Below are 20,070 nucleotides of genomic sequence, written 5' to 3'. Positions count from 1 at the left end.
CTGCCTCCAACCCTCAAGCCAGCTCAAAGTAGCGCTTCAACTCCCAGTCCGTCACCGCCCTCGAGTAGACCCCCCACTCGTTCAGCCTCGTCGCCGTGAAGTGATCGACGAACTGATCTCCAAGCACTTCTCGCGCAAGACTGCCCATCCTCGCCATCCGCTCGGCCGCCTTCTCGAGGCTATTCGGTAGGCGCTCAAAAGAGAGCTTCGTCGCGTCGGATTCGGAGAGGTTGGCTGTTGAAATGGGAGGGCAGGGGAGAGCGGACTTGTTGCGAATGCCGCGGAGGCCGAGTGCGAGGACGGCGGAGAAGGCGAGGTGAGGGTTCATCTGCGAATTGAGCGAGACATCAGTCGATGCCGGAGAAAATCTTCCGACAAAACGTCGGAAGCGGCACTCACATCGGCGCCCGGGACTCGAACCTCCAGCCGTGTCGACTTAGTGTCGCCCATCGGCGGGCTGACGATCCGTACGCTCGCAACGCGGTTCTCGTAGGCGTACGAGACGGTCGTCGGCGCCCAGTAGGACTCGACAAGCCGCTTGTAGCTGATCGAAGGATAGAAGCGGTCAGCGGAATTTCGGGTTGGAAGCGACTGACCAGGCTCACCCGTTGACGGTCGGTACCAAGCACGGCATCTGTACGCGCGAGAGCATTAGCACGAGCGCGTCATTACAGGAAAAGGCGGAACTCGCGATGTCTGGCAAGCCCTCGAGCACTCCCGCCAAGAACCACTCCGCCTCCTGGCTGATTCGCTTCGTATCCTCGTACGCCGCGTCTTCCCGACCCTTCTCAACCTCCTCCTCCTTGACCGCAAAGACGTTCCTCCCGTCCTTGTCTGTCAAGCTGATATGGATGTGCCCCGAGCATCCGGGCTGGTCTCCGTAAGGCTTGGCCATGAACGTCGGCATAATGCCGAACCGCAAACCGGTCACTTTCGCAGTGTACTTGAAGAGGAGGGCGTTGTCGGCCATGCGGAGGACAGGTTGGTAGGCAAGGGCGGACTCGAAGACACCGGGTCCGGTCTCGGTGTGGTGTCCTGCGGAGAGCGTCAAAGTTGGTCAGCTGGACAGTCATGAGCTGACAAATACAGTCACGCACCCTCGATAGGGATGCCGAACTGGGCACAGTCGTCGTAGACGGCGTGGAAGTAGTCGCTGTTGGCTTCGGGCCGAAGGAGCGAGTAGCCGTGCATGCCGTCCGTCAGCGGCTCGAGTCGGTGGAAGTCCTTCTCGTGCAGTGACTTGGGCGTCTCGCGGAACTGGAAGTACTCGTACTGCGGCAACGAATCGAGTCAGCGCTTGCGGAGAGGAGAAGGCACGGTGGGAGGCTCACCTCCGCTCCAGCCATCGCCTGGTATCCCTCCTTCTCCAGCTCGCCAACGACCTTCTTCAGCGTTGCTCGCGGGCATGCATACAGGCCTTCTTGCGTGTCGGGGTCGTGGAAGGTGATGAGGAAGAAGGGGAGGGACGGGGTTCCGGGGGTGCGGCGATACGAGTCGAGGTCGATGCGGGCGAGGAGCTGCACGACGAACTCGTTGGTCAGTGATGAAGCGTACGGAGGCTTCGAAGCGAGCGCAACGCACATCCTTGTACCCGTTCTGCAGGTTCGAGATGCCCAACTCTCGCTCGTACGTCTTGTCGTGCATGTCCCAACCAAACGTCACTCCGCAAAAGCCAAAGCCTACGTCGTACGGAACCCATCAGCGCCTTATACTCGCAGGACTGCTTTCGCGGAGAGGATGTGGGGAGGCGAGGAGGAGGAAAACGCACCCGACTTTGCCGCCGACAGGAACTTGTCCTTCATCATGATCTTGCCGCGCAATACGCCGTCCACGTCGACTCCTGCACGCCGCGAGCCCTGGTCAGCGAGTTGTTATCAGCGGGGACGATGACTGCGGGAGGACAGCTCACCCGCGACCTGGACCTTGTCGTCGTTGGCGAGCAGCTTCGGCAACTCCTCGATAGTGATGTTAGAGCCAGCCATCGTACAAAGCGAGCACTTGATGGCGATGGGTGAAGTTGAGAGATGACGGCGAGGAGGGAGTTGTCCTCGACCACTCGCTTGAACCCGCTATTCTGCTGGCTTGGTGGACCCTTCTACTTGCTGGACCATGGCAAAGAGCCCTGCCAAGCCGCAGAACCTCGACTCGTTCTTCAAACCTCCTCCCTCGAACAAACGCACCGCCCCACTTCCCTCGACTCCCAGCAAAGCGCGCAAGACTATTGGCGGAGACGTGAAGGACGGCAAGGGGAAGGGAAGGGCAGTGCAGGACCTGGGCAAAGTCGTCCTGGACGATTCAGACGAGGACGAGCGGATGAACGGCCAGGACGAGGAGGACGACGGCGACGACTTGGTCATCGTCGAGCCGGACGGGGCGGGAGAGAAGCAGATCAGGTTGGGAAAGGTCAAGGAAGAGGTGGACGAGCCAAAGCCAGCCAAACCGCCGCCTCCCGTCGCCTCCATCTTCCAGAAACGCACACCTGCCTCTCCCAAATCTCCCGCCAAAGTCAATACGCTCCTCTCGTCGCCCAAAGTCGAAGTCGATGCAGACACAAAGCCCGACATCAAGCCGTCGCCGACGAAGAACATCGCTATCTTCGATACCGCCGCAGCATCCTCCTCAACGGCCGCAGGATCCGAGGCGGGGCCGTCTTCCAGCACGTCCAAGCCGCTTGATACGCCTCTCTTCACCTTCTCCCCAACGCAAGACGTCTCGTTTGGCTCGCACACCCGCGTACCCTTCAGCTTCCTCTCCGACGCCCTTGTCCTGATCAGCAGCACCAAGTCGCGGCTCTTCATCCAGCTGGTCTTGACCAACCTGCTCAGGACCGTCATCGAGCTCGACCCAGAGAGCCTCCTCAGCGTCGTTTACCTTTGCAGCAACCGGATCGGCCCTTCGTACGAGAAGGACACGGAGCTTGGGATCGGTTGGCGTGAGTCGCGCGTTCCCAATTACGCGGCAAGGTGTTACTGACGATCTCTTGCGCACAGAGGTGCTGAGCAAAGCGATCAAGGAGACGTCAGGCGCGACTGCTCAGAAGCTCAAGCAGCTGTCGAACAAGCATGGCGATCCCGGAGACATCGCTTTCGAGGCGTCGAAAAGCGTCCGACTCCTCGTCAAGCCTACTCCGCTCGAGTGCCACGGGGTCTACAAGATCCTCACGCAGATCGCCAAGCTTAAAGGGTGCGTCGCGACCGCATTCCTTGCGACTGTCGGACTGACCTTCCCAAAACTCGACAATGCAGTACTGGCGTCCTCAATCAGAAAACCTCGCTCGTCAAGAAGCTTCTCCTCTCCTCGTCTGGCGAACAAGTTCGCTACATCGTCCGCATCCTGGTCTCGAACCTCCGCATCGGCGCCGTCCGCCTCACTCTCCTCACGGCTCTCGCTCGCGCTTTCTGCCTCTCGAGGCCTGGGAGAAAGGAGCCATCCGAGGAGAGCGAGTACTGGATTACGGCGAAGGAGCGGAAGGAGATGGCAAAGGTCGACAGGGAGGAAGAGGAGAAGGCGAGCGCGAAGAAGGCAAAAGGCGGGAAGGGGAAGGCTAAGGAGGAAGAGGGCGGCGGAAAAGCGGCGCCGAAGATCAAGAACAAGCCGAAAGCGCAGAAGGGGCAGCTCGAGCTCGAGGTGGACGAGAAGCTCAAGCGGGCGGAGGCGTGCGTGAGGAGGGTTTGGGCAAGGCATCCGAACTTCGGGCACCTCGTCGAGGCGTTGCTCGAGGGCGGGTTGGAGGAGTTGGAGGAGCGCGTGGGCTTGAGTGTCGGTGAGTCCGCCTGTCCGTGACCTCGTCGCAGGTCACAGAGTTGATGAAGTCGCTGCTGCAGGCGTTCCTCTCGAGCCCATGCTCGGCTCCATCACCCGCTCGCTGGACGACATCTACACCCGTCTCGGCTCCCGCCCCTTCGTGTCCGAAGCCAAGCTCGACGGACAGCGCGGCCAGATCCACGTCTGGGTCGGCGATTCGCGCCCTGGAGGAGTTGCCGAAGGCAGCGGGAAATGGTTCGTCGACGAGGAGTCGGGCAGGCGAGCGTGGGTCAGGATGTTCTCGCGTCATCTCGAGGACATGACGGAGAAGTACCCTGACATCGGCGGGACGATCTTGGTGAGCTGCCCGTCCAGCCAGCGCGCGTGCGTAGACTGATGCGATAGACTTACAGGGCATCCTCGCTCGAGCCGAAATGTCCGAGACGCCCTTGCGCAACTTTGTCATCGACTGCGAGGTTGTCGCAATCGACCCAAAGACGGGCGCCTTCAAGACTTTCCAGGAGCTGTCCTGTGCGTATGCGAGACGTGCGGGTTAAGGGCAGAAGGTGATTATCCTCCTCGCAGACCGCTCGAAGAAGGACGTCGAGCTGGGCGACATCAAGGTCCGCGTCGGCATCTACTGCTTCGACCTCATGTTCCTCAACGACGAGGTGCGTCTGAACAGCTCATTCCCTGCGTGTCGAACTGACCGTCATTCGCCTTAGTCCCTCCTCTCCCGTCCCTTCCGGTCCAGGCGCGACACGCTCCGCAGCCTCTTTCCGCCGCTTCAGCCGACCGACCCTCGCTTCGCTAAATGGGAGCTCATTCCTTGCTGCACCGACAACGACCCGGAGAAGGTCCGCGAGTTCTTCGAAGAAACGCTGAAGATGAAGGCCGAGGGCATCATGGTCAAGTTGCTGGACGAAGCGGAGGTTGAAGTTACCGATGCGGGAGAGGGAGAGAACGGCGCGAGTGGAGCAGACGGCCAGGACGAGGAGATCGACTACGCTTCCGGCGGAGAGGCGTCGAGTAGCCGTTCGCGCTCATCGTCCAACTCGCCGCGTCCTCAGCCGAAGAACGGCAAGACCGGCGGCAAGTCTCGTCGCAAGGTCCTTCCTGCGTCTTACGAACCGGACAAGCGCGCCGACTCGTGGCTCAAGGTCAAGAAGGATTAGTGCGGCGACTCCCGAGCCTAAGCAGCGAACGCAGCTGACTTCTTACACCCAGCCTCGACGAAGTTGGCGATTCGCTCGACCTTGTTCCCATCGCCGCTTGGTGGGGCCAGGGGCGGAAAGCGGGCTGGTGGAGCCCTTTCTTGCTTGGTGCGTTCGTTCGCTCACTCGAGCAGAAGTAGGCTTTGCTGACCGAACTCGCAGCGTGCTACGACGAGGAGACGGGCGCCTACACCGCTGTCACAAAGTGCTTGTCTGGCTTCACCGAGTGCGTCCGTGCCGCTCAGCTCGGTCACGAGACCTACTGACGCACGATCTACAGCGCCTTCTACAAGGAGATGCGCGAGAAGTACAACCCGGAACCCGAGAATCCGCTCACGAGCAAGACTCCCTGGCCAGAAGTCGAAGCTGGTTGTGTGTGTTGCCGCACCTCTTTTTCCTTCTCCTGCTGACATCTGACTCTACAGCGCTCTCGCCCGACATCTGGTTCAAGCCGAGCGAGGTGTGGGAGATCCGCGGCGCCGAGTACGCTGCCCCCGAACCCGAAGCTGGAATCGCGCTGACATCGCCTTTGGCAGCTTCACCCTTTCGCCGGTCTACCCCGCGGCCCGCTCTCAACTCGGCAACGAGCGTGGCGTCTCCATCCGCTTCCCTCGCTTTATCAAGATCCGCGAAGACAAGGGAATCGAGCAGGCGACCTCGGCGGAACAGCTCGCCCAGCTCTACGAAATGCAGGGCGCTCCAGCGGGTGACGGAGGAGCGTCGAAGCGTGTGCAGGGCGACGAGGCGGACGAGGCTTGAGGAAAGAGATTTACCGGAAGGAATGCTCGTTAGCGGCGTGTCTTCGCTTGTCCCGCTTGCTCCTTGTTGTCTACTTCTACGCATGTTGCTCTCCTGTACTACGAGCTTCAGCATCCACCCGAGCGAGTCGTTGCCTGGATATCCGCAAGCATCCCTTTGCCCTCTTCCTCCCCGCTACTTCTCGTCGCTCATCCGCAAACCGCTGTCTGGCGTGCCTGAGATCTTTTGCTTCGTGACTGGACCCGTTTGCACGCTCGCTCGCGCCTCACGAAGCTCGTCAACCTCCCCCCACCTCCTCATCAACCAGCCGACGACGCACCCGTCATGACGGCCGACAGCAGCGCGGGCGGGCTGCAGCGGACACGCCCAACCGAAGGGGAACTCTTGCAGCGCTGGCAGAGCTACATGGGCGACCCGATGCTGTCGCTGGCGGGGCTAAAGCAGGAGGCGGTCGAGGGCAAGGTGGAGGAGCGAGGGCTGAGGTCGCTGACATGGCGGGTGCGTCTCCAGACCATCCACAGGATCTCAATGAAGCTGACCTACCTACGCCGACAGTACTTCTTCGATCTGTTGCCGGCTCCGACCCCCTTACCCTCGACTCCCTCCTCATCCAGCTCCTCCGCCCTCCCCACCTATTCGCTTTTGCTCTCTCAGTCTCGCACAGCATACGATGAACTTCGCGAACGATACTTGCGAGCGCCGGACGGGCGATGGGTGGCAGATGGGGCGACTGGCGAGGCAGACGGTCCCGCGTCCGGTCCTTCCACGAGCAAGGCGAATGGCGCTGCGGGAGGACATCTGCGGAAAGTCGAGGTCAAGGCAAACAACCCGCTGGGACTCGACGAGGAGAATCCTTGGCAGGCGTGGTTCAAGGATCTCGACTTGCGAAAGATGATCCGGCAAGACGTACAGCGCACGTACGTAGTCTCGCTGCTTACGGTGCCGAGCTTCACGCGCTGACGCTTAACGAATAGCTTCCCCGAGATCGACTACTTCCGTCAAGCAGCAACGCAAGACCGCCTCACCGACATCCTCTTCATCTGGTGCAAGCTGTCGCCTGAAATCGGCTATCGACAGGGTATGCACGAGCTGCTCGCCCCGCTACTGTTGCATGTCGACTTCGACTCGCTCCCATCGACAGGGGCGGAAGACTCGCTCGCCCACGTCATCTTGTCGCGCGCGCACGTCGAGCATGACACTTGGGCACTCTTCTCGTCCCTGATGCGTTCGGCAAAGACCTTCTACGACCATACGCCTTCCGTCCCGGTCTCACCAAAGACATCGGCAGCCTTTGGTGCCAGCGCTGCACCCGCCCAAGCGTCGCATCTCGTTCAGCCGATCGTCGCGACGGCGAACCAGCTTCAGTCGCTCCTCAAGACTCTCGACCCGTCCTTGTACACCGCCTTTGACCGACTGCAAGTCGAGCCCCAGATCTACGCCATTCGGTGGCTCCGGCTGCTCTTCTCGCGCGAATTCCCCTTCGCCGACTCGCTCCTCTTGTGGGATGGCCTCTTCGCCCGCGATACAACTCTCCAGCTCACGACACACATCGCCTTGGCAATGCTTTTTCGCATCCGCGACAGCCTCATTGCGGCTTCGCGGGATGGGTACGGCGAGTTCCTCCAGATCCTCCTCCGCTACCCCGCCTGTCCCGACGGCCTCTTCCACACATCCACCCTCGTCCAGCAAGCCCTCTACCTCCGCGACAACCTCTCACCGTCAGGCGCCTTCTACCTCCGCCAGCAGAACCGCGAACTCGATGTGGCGGTTGGTCAACCCGAGCCCGAGGACGACTTGGAGGAATCGCTAACTGGGCGAGCGAACGGTGCAACAGGCTATCGCAGGTCGCAGACCGCTGGAGGCGTACAGGGACTCGGCTTCTTGAGCGAGAGCGGGCTTGGCGACTTTGCGAAGGGCGTGTACGGGCGAGCGGAGGCGCTCGGGATCAACAAGGCGCTGAGAGGGACATTTGACGAGATCAGGGTGCGTTGCCATGCTTCCCCTCGTCATAGTACGTTTAATGACAGTCCTTCGATTGCAGCGCAGCGTTGCTGAAGCTCAGGCGCAGGCAGAAGAGCGTCGCAGACGCCAACTCGCCGGCTTCTCGCAAATCCCGACTCGTCCGCCGTGGGACCCGCAACGCTCGCCACCGCCACCGCCTGTCGCCACGAAAGACGCCTTTTCCGACCTCGCGACGATGCGAGCGTCTGCGTCCGCCATGTCGCAGGCCGTCGACCTCTGCATTACCGCCTTCGAGGCAGCTCTCGTCATGCCATCACCAGCAGCTTCGCCTCGGCCTGGTGATGTCTCGAACGACGTTGTTATCCAGCAACAACCCGCGAAGGAGGTTGGCGCGCCGCAGATGATGGCGCTCACTGCGCTTCGACACGTCCGCGACGTTCTCGGCGGCCAGGCGCACGCGTTCGACCCGTCGGTACTCGAGCCGCTGCGACAGACACTTCGGCCTCAGCAGTCGGCGTCGCCCTCCACGAGCGACCCGTTCAAGGTCGACGGCAGTGTCGTCTCGCCCGAGGCGGACACGACGAAGTCCGTCGCTGCGCCAGCACCCGGTGCCGTTTCTCCGCCATCTTCAGCTTCTCAGAACACTTCGATGTCGCAGACAGCGGCGTCTCCGCCTCCGTCCGCGCCGCCTGCCAGCTCCTCGCCATCCCTGCTCCTCGGCGATCGCACAGACAAGCCTTTGCCGTCTCTCTCTCGCACCCCGCACGCCAAAACCTCGAGCATCGCCTGGCGAGGGTTATCAGCGTATCCACCACGTCCAGCAGAGACACCGGCTTCGCCGACTACACCCTCGCCTTCAGCACCGGCTCCTCCTCGACCTTCTTCTCCCCCCTCGCAGACTTCCTCGCCGCCGAGCCCGTCGACTCGCAAAGCCGGCGCAGTCATGTCGGACCCGCTCGGCTTGCTGTAGCATCCGCCTATCGCGCCATGTAACTCGCGCTGCGTCGACGGCTGGCCGTCGCTCGCCTCGTATCTTTTCACGCATGGCTCCTGCCGCTCGCTTGGTCCTCCTCGCGCGCGGGGCAGTGTACATATCCGGCCCGAACAACGTCAATCGCCAAGCACCCCGCCTCGCTTCCCACGACTGCTTGAGCCACCCTCTCGCGCCTCTCGTACGACAAACCTTTTCCTCACCTTCTCGCAGCGGCGAAATCGCGCTGCAACAGGAACTGGCACACGCGACAGCGAGACCGCGAGGTGTGGCGTTCTTCGGAAAGCTCGCCGGGCTTCTCCACGGCGGGGCTGCGACAATCGAGTGCCGGGGAAGGGCAGGTATCGTGAGGTCCGCGGACTGTCGGCGGAGGAGAGCTGAGGAGGAGGAGGAGGAGGAGGAGGAGGAGAATGGCGCACGGCTGTTCGCAAAGGAGCGAATGGAGCGGTGAAGCAGCAACGAACCCATGATTTCACCGAGTTCGACGGCAGGACAATAAGCGAGAGATTAGCCCGAAATAGACCTTGCTCCGGACCGCTCTCCTCTTCGTTCCTGGGCGTCGCCCCCTCGCCGCTGCTCTCCTCCACCTTTTCCCTTCTTCCATTCTCCCGCTCGCGCTTATCGGGGCTGCTCCTGCGACTGGCCATGGCTACCTCTCACGACCACTTGGCGGATGTCGAGCTTGGCGACATCAAGGGCGGTTCAACAACGCTCAACCGCACCAACTCGCTCTCTAAACACGATGGCAACGGCGTCGTCCTTCGGGGGCTTGACAGCGACTCGCCTGACGGGAGCGTCCACCGTGCGTACTGTCATGCTATGCCGTTCTCGTCTCGTCTTCTAATTCAATATTGCTGTTGGCGCTTCGCAGGCAACCTGAAGGCTCGCCACCTCCAGGCAAGGATCCTTATCGTCTCGGAACGTCATGCTCGGTCGGCTGACATCTCGCTCTGCTATGGCTGTAGATGATTGCTCTTGGTGGAACTATCGGCAAGTCCCTGCACATGCCGCTGGTGGGCGAAGTCGACTGACCTTCGGCCCCTTCCCCTGAAAACAGGCACTGGTCTGTTTGTCGGTGCAGGAGGCGCTCTTGTACGTCTCTTCTGGTCTTGTTCTGCGCTGTTGAAGACTGACGCAAACCTTTCGTAGGCGACCGGCGGACCCCTCGGAATCTGGCTCGGCGTGAGTCCTTCCGACTCGTCTCTTTGGCCCGACCTGCTCGTGCCTGCGACGAACGCCGCCTGGAGCCTGCTATCGTCAAACGATGCCACAGGCGCGCGTACTGACGTGCCGCACTTTCCCATGCGCCGCGATTCCCTTCCACTTTCAGTACTCCATCATGGGCTTGTTCGTCCTCCTCCCACGCTCATTCCGCTCGATTGCTGACCGTTGTATGCTTGTGCAGCACTGTCGGAACCATGATGGTCGCGCTTGGCGAAATGACGACCCTGTACCCGGTTAGCGGTGAGGCACCGGCAGGATCTCGCTTCCTGACGCCTCCTCGTCGTTCTGACGCTTCGTATTCCATTCATCAGGCGCCTTCACGCACTACACAGCGCGCTTCCTGGACCCTGCAGCCGGATTCGCCTTGGGATGGAACTACTGGTGAGTTCGAGCAGGAGCGGAGGAATCGTCGTTCGGTCGCCTGCTCACCTCCCACACTGCACACAGGTACTCTTACGCTATCACTCTCCCCACTGAAATCACCGCCGCCGCCCTTGTCATCCAGTACTGGCGCGACGACATCAACGGTACGCAAAGACCTCCTTTCCTTTCTGCGTTGCTGACTCTTCCGCTCTCCAGTCGCCGTCTGGATCACCGTCTTCCTCGTCGTCATCTGCTGCTTCAACTTCCTCGGCGTCCGCGCATACGGCGAGGCCGAATTCTGGTTCTCGCTCATGAAGATTATCACAATCCTCGGCCTCATTCTGCTCGGAATCGTCATCACGGCTGGTGGCGTGCCCGGCACGGACCCCATCGGCTTCCGCTTCTGGAGGAATCCGGGCCCGTTCCAGCAGGAGAACGGCATCCCCGGATCCAAGGGTCGCTTCCTCGCCTTCTGGACGGGTGAGTCCGCGTCCGCCCGGTCAACGAGCCGCTGCTGACGCCCTTCCACCCGCAGTGCTCGTCCAGGCCGCGTTCTCGTATCTCGGAACGGAGATTGTCGCCCTTACCGCGGGCGAGGCTGAGAACCCGCGCCGCAACGTCCCGAAGGCCATCCGCCGCGTCTTCTACCGTATCCTCTTCTTGTGAGTTGCGGTTCAGCCTATCAGACAGTGTCGCTGACCTTGTCGTCGCCGCGCTAGCTACGTTATCGGCACGTTCATCATGGGCCTCATCGTTTCGCCGAACGACCCCAACCTGACCAACGCGAACGGAGTCAATGCGTCTCCCTGGGTTATCGCGATCAAGAACGCGGGCATCAAGGGTCTTCCCAGCGTCATCAACACCGTTGTGCTCCTCTCTGCCTTCTCGGCAGGCAACTCGGACTTGTACGCCTCGTCGCGTACGCTGTACGGTCTCGCGTGCGACGGCAAGGCGCCCGCCATCTTCCGCCGCTGCACCAAGAACGGTCTCCCCATCTACTGCCTCATCTTGACCGCCCTCGTCGGCCTCCTCGCGTACATGAACGTCTCGACCGGCTCCACGACCGCCTTCAACTACCTCTGTGCGTACTGCGCTCCCTCCGAGTCGTCGCGGGCTCCCCTAGAGTCGTCGCGCGCGTCCTCCGAATGGTCGCAGGACGTCCGCTGACTTCGACTCCGTCGCCTCCCGCAGCCAACCTCTCGTCCATCACGGGTGTCATCACCTGGCTCTGCATCTGCGTGTCCTACATCCGCTTCTACCACGGCGCCAAAGCCCACGGACTCGACCGCAACGACTTCCCCTACAAGGCTCCTCTCGTGCGTCTCGCCCTCCTCCTCCTCCTCCCACCTTCGCAACTTTTGACTGACGGTCGTATGGGCGCGCAGCAACCCTGGGCTTCGTACTGGGGCGCTTTCTTCTTCTTCATGGTCATCATCTTCAACGGATACACCGGTGCGTCACTTCCTGTCGTCAAGCTTCTGCCCCGGCCCTCCTGACCGTCTGGCTTCGCCTCCGTGCAGTTTTCCTCAGCGGGCAGTGGTCCACGGCCAATTTCATCGTGTCGTACATCACGGTCGTCATCTTTATTGTGCTCTGTGCGTCGCTCTGAGCTCCCTGGCGTCGACTTGGCGAGTTTCCGCTGACCAGGACCTTCTCTTCCGACTCCTTCCCTTCCTCCGTCTCCCTCCGGCCCTTCACCGCTACACAGTCGTCTTCTGGAAGCTCTTCAAGCGCACCAAGTTTGTCCGCATCGAGAACATGGACTTTGACACCGGTGCGCTTCGCTTCCCTCCCTCTCCCGCTGACGACGTGCTGACGAGGCTTTCCGTGACGCGCAGGACGCCGCGAGCTCGACCAGATTGCGGAGGACGAGGCGGCGCGTTACAAGGCGCCGACTACGTGGTACGCCCGCCTGTGGGACGCGATCATGTAGAGGGTTTCCGTAGCCCCCGCCTTCGCCACCTTTCCGTCGTCCGCTCGTCTTGCTTTTCTTGTCACTCTTAAGAGGCCCTTCTCCATACCCTACGAGACTCTGCGCTATGCAGAGATCGTCGATTCCTCACCCCTTCCCTCCCTCTCTCCCTCGTCTCCCCGTTTTCTCGTCGCTTCGTTCTTGTTCGTGGATGTGGTCTTGTCATGCCCCTGCAACGTCGTTTCTACACAACACACAGGCTGAAGGACAGAGAGTAAGCGCCGTCGTTGTTCGTTGGCTTGCGTTCGTAGTCGGCGACTTGGCCGCTCGCTCGCGCCGGCGTTCTCTTGCTCCCGAGTCCCGCTCACGCTCGCTCACTCTCTCGCTCTCCAACAGCAGCGAACCAGCTCAGCACAGCTAACAACACACGGCTACACTCGGAGCCACACTCGCACTCTCCCAGCCACCGCTTGTCCCGCCCTCGCACACCTCCTCGATCCCCACCTCGTCCCGCCTCACTCTCCCACCCACCCACACGCTCACAATGGCCGCCATCGCACCGCCCAGCAAGACAAAGTACCTCACTGTCCCAGAGACAGCGACAAAGAAGGACCAGCTCAAGGTCTTCTCAAAGGACGAGGTTGCAAAGGTCGGTTTCTTTCACGCGACAGGACGGGCGAGAAGGGTGCGGGGCACGAGGAGGGAGGGCGTGCGGGTCAGTGGAGGTGTCGTACGCGAGAATAGGGAGGCTGCCAAGCGGGTTGAGCGGCTCTGCGAGGGACGCCACCGAGTGGAAGCTGGTTTCGACCGGCCACCGCCTTTACCGAGGACGAGGAGAACTCGCTCATTGACACTCGTTCGCGGCGCACACAGCACAACAAGGAGGATGACCTCTGGATCATCGTTGACGGCGCCGTCTACGACCTGTCCAAGTTTGTCGACTTGCACCCGGGAGGCGCGCATGTCCTCGTCCAGGTCGCGGGCAAGGGTGCGTCCCCGCTTCTCGCTCGCTCGCCTCGCTACCGACACATGCACTGACGAACGACGACGTGCAGACGCCACCGAGGCCTTCTTTGGCATGCACCGCAGCGACGTCCTCGTCAAGTATGGCCGCTACGTGATTGGCACGGTCGAGGGCCAGAAGCCTCGCGTGATCCTCCCGACGCCGGGCACGCTCTCTCCCGTCCCTTACGCCGAGCCGAGCTGGCTCTCTGAGGGCTACTACTCGCCCTACTACAAGGACTCGCACCGCTCGCTCCAGAAGTTTATGCGCAAGTTTGTCGACGAGGAGGTCAAGGACGATGCCAACATGCACGAGCTGGACGGCAAGAGGCCCACGGTCGAACTCATCCAGAAGATGGGCAAGCTGCACATCAACGCCATGGTGAGCGCGCGACCTTCCTTCGCTCCGGTCGATCGCCGCTGATGAGGCCTCTTGCTCGCAGCGCATGGGCCCGACCAAGCTTCTGCACGGCTTGACCCTTCCCGGAGACGTCAAGGGCGACGAGTTCGACTACTTCCACGAGTGAGTATCCGCCGCCAAGCTCGTCGTTTTCGACTTGGCCTCACCTTGTTCCCCTCGCGCAGGCTCATCGTCACCCAGGAGCTCTCGCGCATCGGTGCTCGCGGTACGTACGAGGCGATACGCGCGAGAGCGAGCGGAACTAACGCGCATTGCGACTGGCAGGTTACGCCGACGGTCTCCAGGGCGGTATGGTTATCGGTGTACGTGCGGGTTTTGCCAGCTCGCTTCTACTGCCGTCACTGACACCTTTTCGACCCACAGCTCCCTCCCGTCATGAACTTCGGCTCGGACAAGCTCAAGAAGGAGATCATCCCCGACGTCCTCGCCGGCAAGAAGTGGATCTGCCTCGCCATCACCGAGGCCTTTGCCGGATCTGACGTCGCGGGATTGAGGACCACGGCCAAGAAGACGCCGGACGGCAAGCACTACATCGTCAACGGTACCAAGAAGTGGATCACCAAGTGCGTTCCACCGCCTCGCTCTCTTTCTTCTGCAGAGGCTGACGCAGCCATGTTCCCGCCCGCAGCGGCCACTTTGCCGACTACTTCTCTACCGCGGTCAACACGGGCAACGGCCTCTCGATGCTGCTGATCCCGCGCGGCGAGGGCGTCGAGACCAAGCAGATCAAGACGTCGTACTCGACGACCGCCGGGACCGCCTACGTCACCTTTGACAACGTCAAGGTCCCCGTTGAGAACCTCTTGGGCAAGGAGGGCAAGGGTCTCTTCGTCGTCCTCTCCAACTTGTGCGTCACGAGCCGTCTTTTCCTCGTGTCTTTCGAGCGGCGCCGCTGACACGGCCTCACGCTCGCGCAGCAACCACGAGCGCTGGGTCATGTGCTGCGGCAGCGTTGCCGGCTCGCGCATGATCGCCGAGGAGTGCATGAAATGGGCCCACCAGCGCCGCGCGTTCGGCAAGCCCCTCATCACCCAGGCTGTCATCCGCGCCAAGCTTGCGAGCATGTTTGCCAAGATCGAGGCGCTCCAGGCGTACCTTGAGAACCTCAGTGCGTAGCGGGCGACCTTTTCTCGGCTCACCTTTGCTCCTCGAGACACGGAGGCTGATGAGGGATTTCGCCCACGCAGCTTTCCAGATGACCCACATGACCTACGCCCAGCAGGCCGACATCCTCGCCGGCCCGATCGGTCTCCTCAAGGCGCAGTGCACCCGCGTCGCAGGCGAGATTGCCGACGAGTGCGCCCTCTTTCTCTCCGACCGTCTTGCGAGACGTTGTGGGCTGACTTTCGACGTATTCCCGCACACAGCGCCGTCCAGATTCTCGGTGGTCGCGGTATCACGCAGGGCGGAATGGGCGTCTATGTCGAGAGGTTCCAGAGGACGCAGAAATTCGATGCGATCGTGCGTGTCCTCTTTTCCCTGGCGTTGTTTGACCGTGCTGACGCTCTCGTCTTGATCACAGCTTGGTGGTGCCGAAGAGGGTGAGCTGACTTTCCACTTACTTCTGCCTCATACTGCTTCTCCTCTCCGTCCGTCCCGCTGACTCGCCTCCTCTCTCTCACAGTCCTGTTCGACCTCGGCGTCAGGCAGGCCTCGCGCAAGATGCCCCAGGCTGTCCTCTAAGCGTCCTCGCATCCTCGCCTGGCCTCACTCGGTTATCAACCCTCATCGCTTGTTCCCCTCTCCACTCCTCTGCGCGGTATCGTCCCTTCTGTTGTGTTCTTTCGCGCCTCGATCGGGCCAGTTTGCTGGGCGTTTTGCAAGGCATCCCAAAGTTGAGCAGTTCATCTCGTCGTCCAAAGTCACCTGCCTCGCTCGCTACGTTTGCGAGCTCTGCCGTCCCAGTACCGAGTGGATAGTCGCTGCTCAGACGCGTTGAAGTATACCGTGAGATTCGCCGGTCGCTTTCCTCCAACTTCGCTCGCAGGCTCCCCCTCGTCCACACTTGCTCACCGCTCTACGGAGCGACTCCTGCTGCTCAATCGCTTCTGTGTGTTAGCTAGACCTCTGTACGCGCTCGTGCGACCCGCACGATCCGCTCGCCGTCGCGAACGATGTCGCCCAACTCCCATCTCTCGTCCTCTCACAGCGCCCTGACGGCGCAGTCTGCAGCGTCTCCTCCGGTCTCTCAAGTGACTGCGGCCCCTACGGCTCGCCGCGCACCGATTACGCAGGAGGAGGACGAGCGGTTTCAGCGGTTGGCTGCGTTCCTCAAGGCTCGAGTCGGACTGGCTGGTCCTATCGGCACTTCCGAAGCGACCTCTGAGTTTTCAAGGGTCTCGACTATCCCTTCTGTTTCGTCGAGTCCCGCGCGGGATGCCCGCCGGGAGTTGGAGGAGCGGAGGAAGAGGCACGAGGAGTACAGTGCGTACAAGGCGCGCGTGGGCGGGTGGGCGAAGACGGTCGTGAAGAACGAGCCTGATAGGTTGTTCGGAAGGCAGTGCTTGTCGGACGAGCCAACGTATTTGGTGGACAAAGGCGGAGACTTCCTCGTCAAGGTTCGTCTCGTCTTCCTGCCCGCATCGACTCCGCTTCTGCAGCTTACCCGACTACTCGCGCAGCACCAGATTCTCGAGTCGACGGGCCTCTTCACGAACCCTCTTTGGGAGCTGAACGGTCCGCACAACCTCTTCCTCGGTTCGTCCGTTTCCGTTCCCACACTTCCTTTCCCTGCCATCTCACTGACCCTTGCGCAGTCGGTCGAGGTCTCCGCTACCAGGCAGACAAGCTGCTGTCCTGGGTCTTGCTGTACGAGGAGCAGACCGCTTCAGCATACACCGAGCTCGTCCTCCTGTCCGACGAGCGGCGGCGCAGCAGGCCTGAGCGGGAGCGAGAAATCTCTGCGTTGGGTGCCGTCTCCAAGGCTGCAGATTACGCTGTGTCGTCGCACGCTAATGCCCCTGATTGTGCAGAACGACTTTTTCGACGAGCTTGTCAAACGCGGGATCAACAGGCCGCACTTCCGCTTCCTTGCGCTACGACCCGATCAACTCGGAACGCTTGAGCAGTCAGGAAAGCGTACGTTCGACCACGCTGTCAACGGAAAGTCTGTCTTCCTCGAAGTCTCGACGGACGGGAATCTTTACCTCCCGACGACGGGCCAACCTTTGCCCGCCTTCTCACACGACAACAACCGAGGCTTGCGGGACCAGCTCTATCCTCCGGCGGTCGCTCTGCGTGCTACCGTACCTCTCGCCTTTTCCGGCGTTCTCCAGACTTGCCAGAACTTCCCTTCCTTCAGATCCGACATCTTCGCCAACCTCAAGCTCTTCAGCATCATCTTCAAGCCTTTGACCTCGGACTTCCAGGACGAAGAGCGTCACGACAATTGCGACGCAGACGCTCATCTCGCTTCGGCCGTCTCAACCGCCGCCTCAAGCTCTGCGTGCTTGTCCATCCCGAATGCGAGCGCAGTACCCAGCACGACTGACTATCCCGTCGACGCTGCGGCGAAGGTTACGGCATGGCTTCAGTCGTCGCTCTGCGATGGCGCTTCCGACGCGATGGCTTCCTTCCCCGACCCGTCATGCCGTAACAAGCGAACGCAGACTTGCAGGGCGTACAAGGCGATCTCGTCTCTAACGACGGATTATGTGCGCTCGGACACCACCTGCTCAGACGAGAGCGAGGAGTGCGCCAGGGCCTGGCTCAAGTTCGAAGATTCGCACGACATTCCTCTGCGTACGTACTGGCCCTCCTACCTTCACTGCGAGTACCTGCTGATCCTTGATTCCTCATGCAGTGCAGCGACTCGCATACGACCCTCGCGTTGACCTCGGGTTCAGGCTTCGTCTCGTAGCCAAGCTCGTCTGTCCAGGTGCGCACCTGCGCTCGCCCCTTGCCGCCTGCTACTGCTGACGCCTCGACATTGCAGGACTCTTCCCGCGTGGATGGCAGTCACTGCTTCCGCCTTTCGCTGCCGAGGAATCGCCAAGCTGCCTCACCAGCCCGGATCAGGCTACTTTTCCTCGCCATCTTCTTCCTCACGGCCCAACAGTCCTTGACATGCCAGCGACGTCGTAGACACGACAGAGCAGCAACGGACAGGACCCGCTTTGCTCCGTCTTTGACTCGTAGCTGCGTTGCCGATGCAAGCGCAGACTCGCTTGACCTGCGGTATTCGCAGCCTGTTTCGACGGAGGGGTTCCTCCTTCGGCTCTCATGAGACTCCAGGCGGTCATATCGCGTCCAGGTCTGCAGAGGTTCAGCAAGAGCCCGAAAGGACACCCAGCAGAGCGGCAGCGCCGTCCTCGAGAAATGCGAGAGCGTAGGAGGAGAACAACGCCTCGTCCTCACCCGCGGCTGCTTGGGTAGCCTTGCCAAGCCGCACAAGACTCACAGCAACCCTCTACTGTTACCCACACACCCAACGACGGCGAGTTGCCTCCGAATGTTTGCTTGTTGACCGACCTCGTCCTCCTCGCTCCTCTCGCCCGCGTACACTCAGCTCGAACTCTGCCTGGGCCAGCGTGCCACTGCTCTACACGCTCGCACGAGGCAGCCGCACACGATGCCGAGCACGCGCCGCGCCTCCAAGTCGCCCGCTCCCCCCGTCCGGCGCTCATCTCGCCAGTCGACGCCCACCCGCGACATCGCCTCGCCGCCGCCGTCGACGCGCACGACGCGCTCCTCTGCCGTCGGACTGCCAGCTTCTGCTTCGACCCCGTCCCTCTCCGCTCTCGTCCCGCCGCACGACGACAGCACGCCCACGTCACCGGGTCGAGGGATGCGCAAGTCGGCTTCGACGCGCGCGCTGTCTCCGCGTGTTGCGGCAAGGGTGTCGCGCCCGCCGCTGCCGACGCACGCGGCCAACACGCTGTTTCCGAAGGAGAAGGAGGGGAAGGGCGGAAAGGCGGTCAAGACGCACAAGGTCAAGACGCAGACGCTGCACCTTGGTGAGGAGGGCGGAACGATCATGATTGCCAGGGTCAAGTGCCCCGTCCCGAAGAACGTGCCAGGGTGAGTTGCAAGGCAGGAGACTGCCGCGAAGTCGAGGGAGACTTTCGGCTCGCTCGTGCGGTTGTAAGCCGCGCCGGTGCGTCGAAGAGGACTAACGACCCCCCCTCTACAGCCACCTCATCAAGCGCTTCGATACGAACGCCGTCTCTGCCTCGTCCCTCTTCCGTGCCGCTTTCCCCACCGCGACCGAGGAGGAAGAGAAGCTCGAGATGCGCTGGATTGCGGTCGGCTCGCGAGGACAGTACGGAGACACGGTCAAGGCAGGCATGGAGCACGACGAGTCGAAGAAGCTGAGCGGAACGTGGTGAGCATGACTTTGTCCGTCTGAGATGCGTTTCAACTGACTGAACGAGGCTTGCAGGATTCCCGCCGCGCATGCGCACGCTCTCGCTACCGAGTACGGCATCGCACGTTACGCCGTGGACCTCATCGATTACGTCGAGGACGGCGAGCCTTCGAACCAGCCCGACACGCCCGAAGGCAGCTTTGACGACGTGCGTCTGCTTCCACCGCTCCCATTAGCCCATCGACTGATCTTCTCCCACCTTGCAGTCCCCCGCCGCTCGCTCTCCTCGCGCCAAGCGGGCACGCGTTTCCTCGCCTCTCGCAGGGAAGAGCGGTTCATCCGGCGCACAAGCTCTTTCTGGCGCAACTGGACCGGGCGTCTCTATCCTGCAGACCCTCTCGACTGACGCCGAGACGGGCGACATCACCGAGACGACCGAGGTCAAGCTCGACGTGCCGGCGGGCGACGACGTCCCGCAGTTCGACGCCTCGGCCGAGCACCAGCTGAAGGAGGCGCAGAAGCTCGTCAAGGACCTGGCGAAGAACCACGTCCTCGCCGACCTCGCCGACGGGACACACATCCCCGAACCGCACGCTTCGACCTCGACTTCGTCGAAGAAGCGCGCGCACGAGGTGGACGAAGACGACGAGCCGTTGCCAGAGCATGGCACGCTCGCCGATGCGCTCGGCATGGTGGACAACCGCTCATTCTTTGCCAAGCTGTTCAGGCGCAACCCGAAGAAGCGCAGGACGCCGGTCCAGGGCGGACGCGAGACGAGGGCGTTGCCGGCGCCGAGGGCTTCGGCGAGTGCAGACGTCCCGCAGGTCGTCATCCGGGAAGAGGACAACCTCGAGGAGGGCAGGAGGTGGGTTGCGGGACTCGGACTCGCCGTCGCGGTTGGTGCGACCGCAGCAGCGCCCTACCTTTTCGGTTGACGACCTCCTCGGCCGCCGCCGCCGCCAAGTATACCTCTTTCGATACCTCTATCCCTCGCTTCCTAAGTCGACGCCATCCGCGCTCTATTCCTCTCACGACTCCCGACTCGACTCGACTCGACAAGTATTGGGCTCTGTTGATTCCTTCGCGCCTTTCCTAACGACACGCTCCCTAGCTCTCCTCTGTACACCAGACTGCCTCTTGACGCCCATTCTCGAGGACCCGTCTCTGTAATGC

The 20,070-nt window shown here is 61.7% G+C and overlaps 7 protein-coding genes across 7 annotated transcripts; 6 read left to right on the top strand and 1 right to left on the bottom strand.

Moving 5' to 3' along the window:
* Positions 1 to 13: 13 nt before the first annotated feature.
* RHTO_00401 (glutamine synthetase) lies at positions 14 to 1,982 on the bottom strand (the record flags this gene model as incomplete). The annotated part of the gene is made up of 9 exons (XM_016414085.1): positions 14 to 328; positions 400 to 544; positions 606 to 634; positions 692 to 1,035; positions 1,098 to 1,272; positions 1,332 to 1,517; positions 1,582 to 1,679; positions 1,769 to 1,840; positions 1,910 to 1,982. 9 exons carry the CDS (start codon positions 1,980 to 1,982, stop codon positions 14 to 16), a joined length of 1,437 nt encoding a protein of 478 aa, XP_016277092.1.
* A 127-nt stretch (positions 1,983 to 2,109) lies between these two features.
* Positions 2,110 to 5,717, top strand: RHTO_00400 (DNA ligase; the record flags this gene model as incomplete). Its single annotated transcript, XM_016414084.1, has 12 exons — positions 2,110 to 2,932; positions 2,991 to 3,183; positions 3,246 to 3,763; positions 3,825 to 4,102; positions 4,158 to 4,275; positions 4,330 to 4,415; positions 4,470 to 4,918; positions 4,972 to 5,066; positions 5,121 to 5,184; positions 5,239 to 5,330; positions 5,384 to 5,441; positions 5,495 to 5,717. 12 exons carry the CDS (start codon positions 2,110 to 2,112, stop codon positions 5,715 to 5,717), a joined length of 2,997 nt encoding a protein of 998 aa, XP_016277091.1.
* Positions 5,718 to 6,041: 324 nt separating this feature from the next.
* RHTO_00399 (TBC domain protein, Rab GTPase activator) lies at positions 6,042 to 8,649 on the top strand (the record flags this gene model as incomplete). Its single annotated transcript, XM_016414083.1, has 4 exons — positions 6,042 to 6,215; positions 6,273 to 6,634; positions 6,692 to 7,700; positions 7,759 to 8,649. 4 exons carry the CDS (start codon positions 6,042 to 6,044, stop codon positions 8,647 to 8,649), a joined length of 2,436 nt encoding a protein of 811 aa, XP_016277090.1.
* Positions 8,650 to 9,315: 666 nt separating this feature from the next.
* On the top strand, positions 9,316 to 12,190 carry RHTO_00398 (amino acid transmembrane transporter; the record flags this gene model as incomplete). The annotated part of the gene is made up of 16 exons (XM_016414082.1): positions 9,316 to 9,472; positions 9,542 to 9,631; positions 9,728 to 9,762; positions 9,820 to 9,852; positions 10,001 to 10,017; positions 10,076 to 10,134; positions 10,206 to 10,275; positions 10,342 to 10,421; positions 10,474 to 10,737; positions 10,793 to 10,919; positions 10,977 to 11,338; positions 11,449 to 11,573; positions 11,643 to 11,709; positions 11,778 to 11,852; positions 11,966 to 12,031; positions 12,096 to 12,190. 16 exons carry the CDS (start codon positions 9,316 to 9,318, stop codon positions 12,188 to 12,190), a joined length of 1,722 nt encoding a protein of 573 aa, XP_016277089.1.
* A 523-nt stretch (positions 12,191 to 12,713) lies between these two features.
* Positions 12,714 to 15,275, top strand: RHTO_00397 (acyl-CoA dehydrogenase; the record flags this gene model as incomplete). Its single annotated transcript, XM_016414081.1, has 13 exons — positions 12,714 to 12,818; positions 13,043 to 13,157; positions 13,225 to 13,553; positions 13,615 to 13,694; positions 13,757 to 13,797; positions 13,857 to 13,894; positions 13,956 to 14,155; positions 14,221 to 14,439; positions 14,510 to 14,700; positions 14,780 to 14,888; positions 14,960 to 15,053; positions 15,115 to 15,133; positions 15,217 to 15,275. The coding sequence occupies 13 exons, from the start codon at positions 12,714 to 12,716 to the stop codon at positions 15,273 to 15,275; spliced, it is 1,599 nt and encodes a 532-aa protein (XP_016277088.1).
* A 431-nt stretch (positions 15,276 to 15,706) lies between these two features.
* RHTO_00396 (uncharacterized protein) lies at positions 15,707 to 17,675 on the top strand (the record flags this gene model as incomplete). Its single annotated transcript, XM_016414080.1, has 6 exons — positions 15,707 to 16,150; positions 16,214 to 16,289; positions 16,349 to 16,506; positions 16,565 to 17,333; positions 17,395 to 17,469; positions 17,527 to 17,675. The coding sequence occupies 6 exons, from the start codon at positions 15,707 to 15,709 to the stop codon at positions 17,673 to 17,675; spliced, it is 1,671 nt and encodes a 556-aa protein (XP_016277087.1).
* A 487-nt stretch (positions 17,676 to 18,162) lies between these two features.
* RHTO_00395 (transcription regulator HTH, APSES-type) lies at positions 18,163 to 19,832 on the top strand (the record flags this gene model as incomplete). Its single annotated transcript, XM_016414079.1, has 4 exons — positions 18,163 to 18,611; positions 18,724 to 18,915; positions 18,973 to 19,105; positions 19,164 to 19,832. 4 exons carry the CDS (start codon positions 18,163 to 18,165, stop codon positions 19,830 to 19,832), a joined length of 1,443 nt encoding a protein of 480 aa, XP_016277086.1.
* Positions 19,833 to 20,070: the final 238 nt, after the last annotated feature.

Source organism: Rhodotorula toruloides, assembly GCF_000320785.1.
Source record: "Rhodotorula toruloides NP11 unplaced genomic scaffold Scaffold1, whole genome shotgun sequence".
Lineage (NCBI taxonomy): Eukaryota > Fungi > Basidiomycota > Microbotryomycetes > Sporidiobolales > Sporidiobolaceae > Rhodotorula > Rhodotorula toruloides.
Note: the sequence above shows the minus strand (reverse complement) of the source record. Positions and strands in the feature narration are given on the sequence as shown.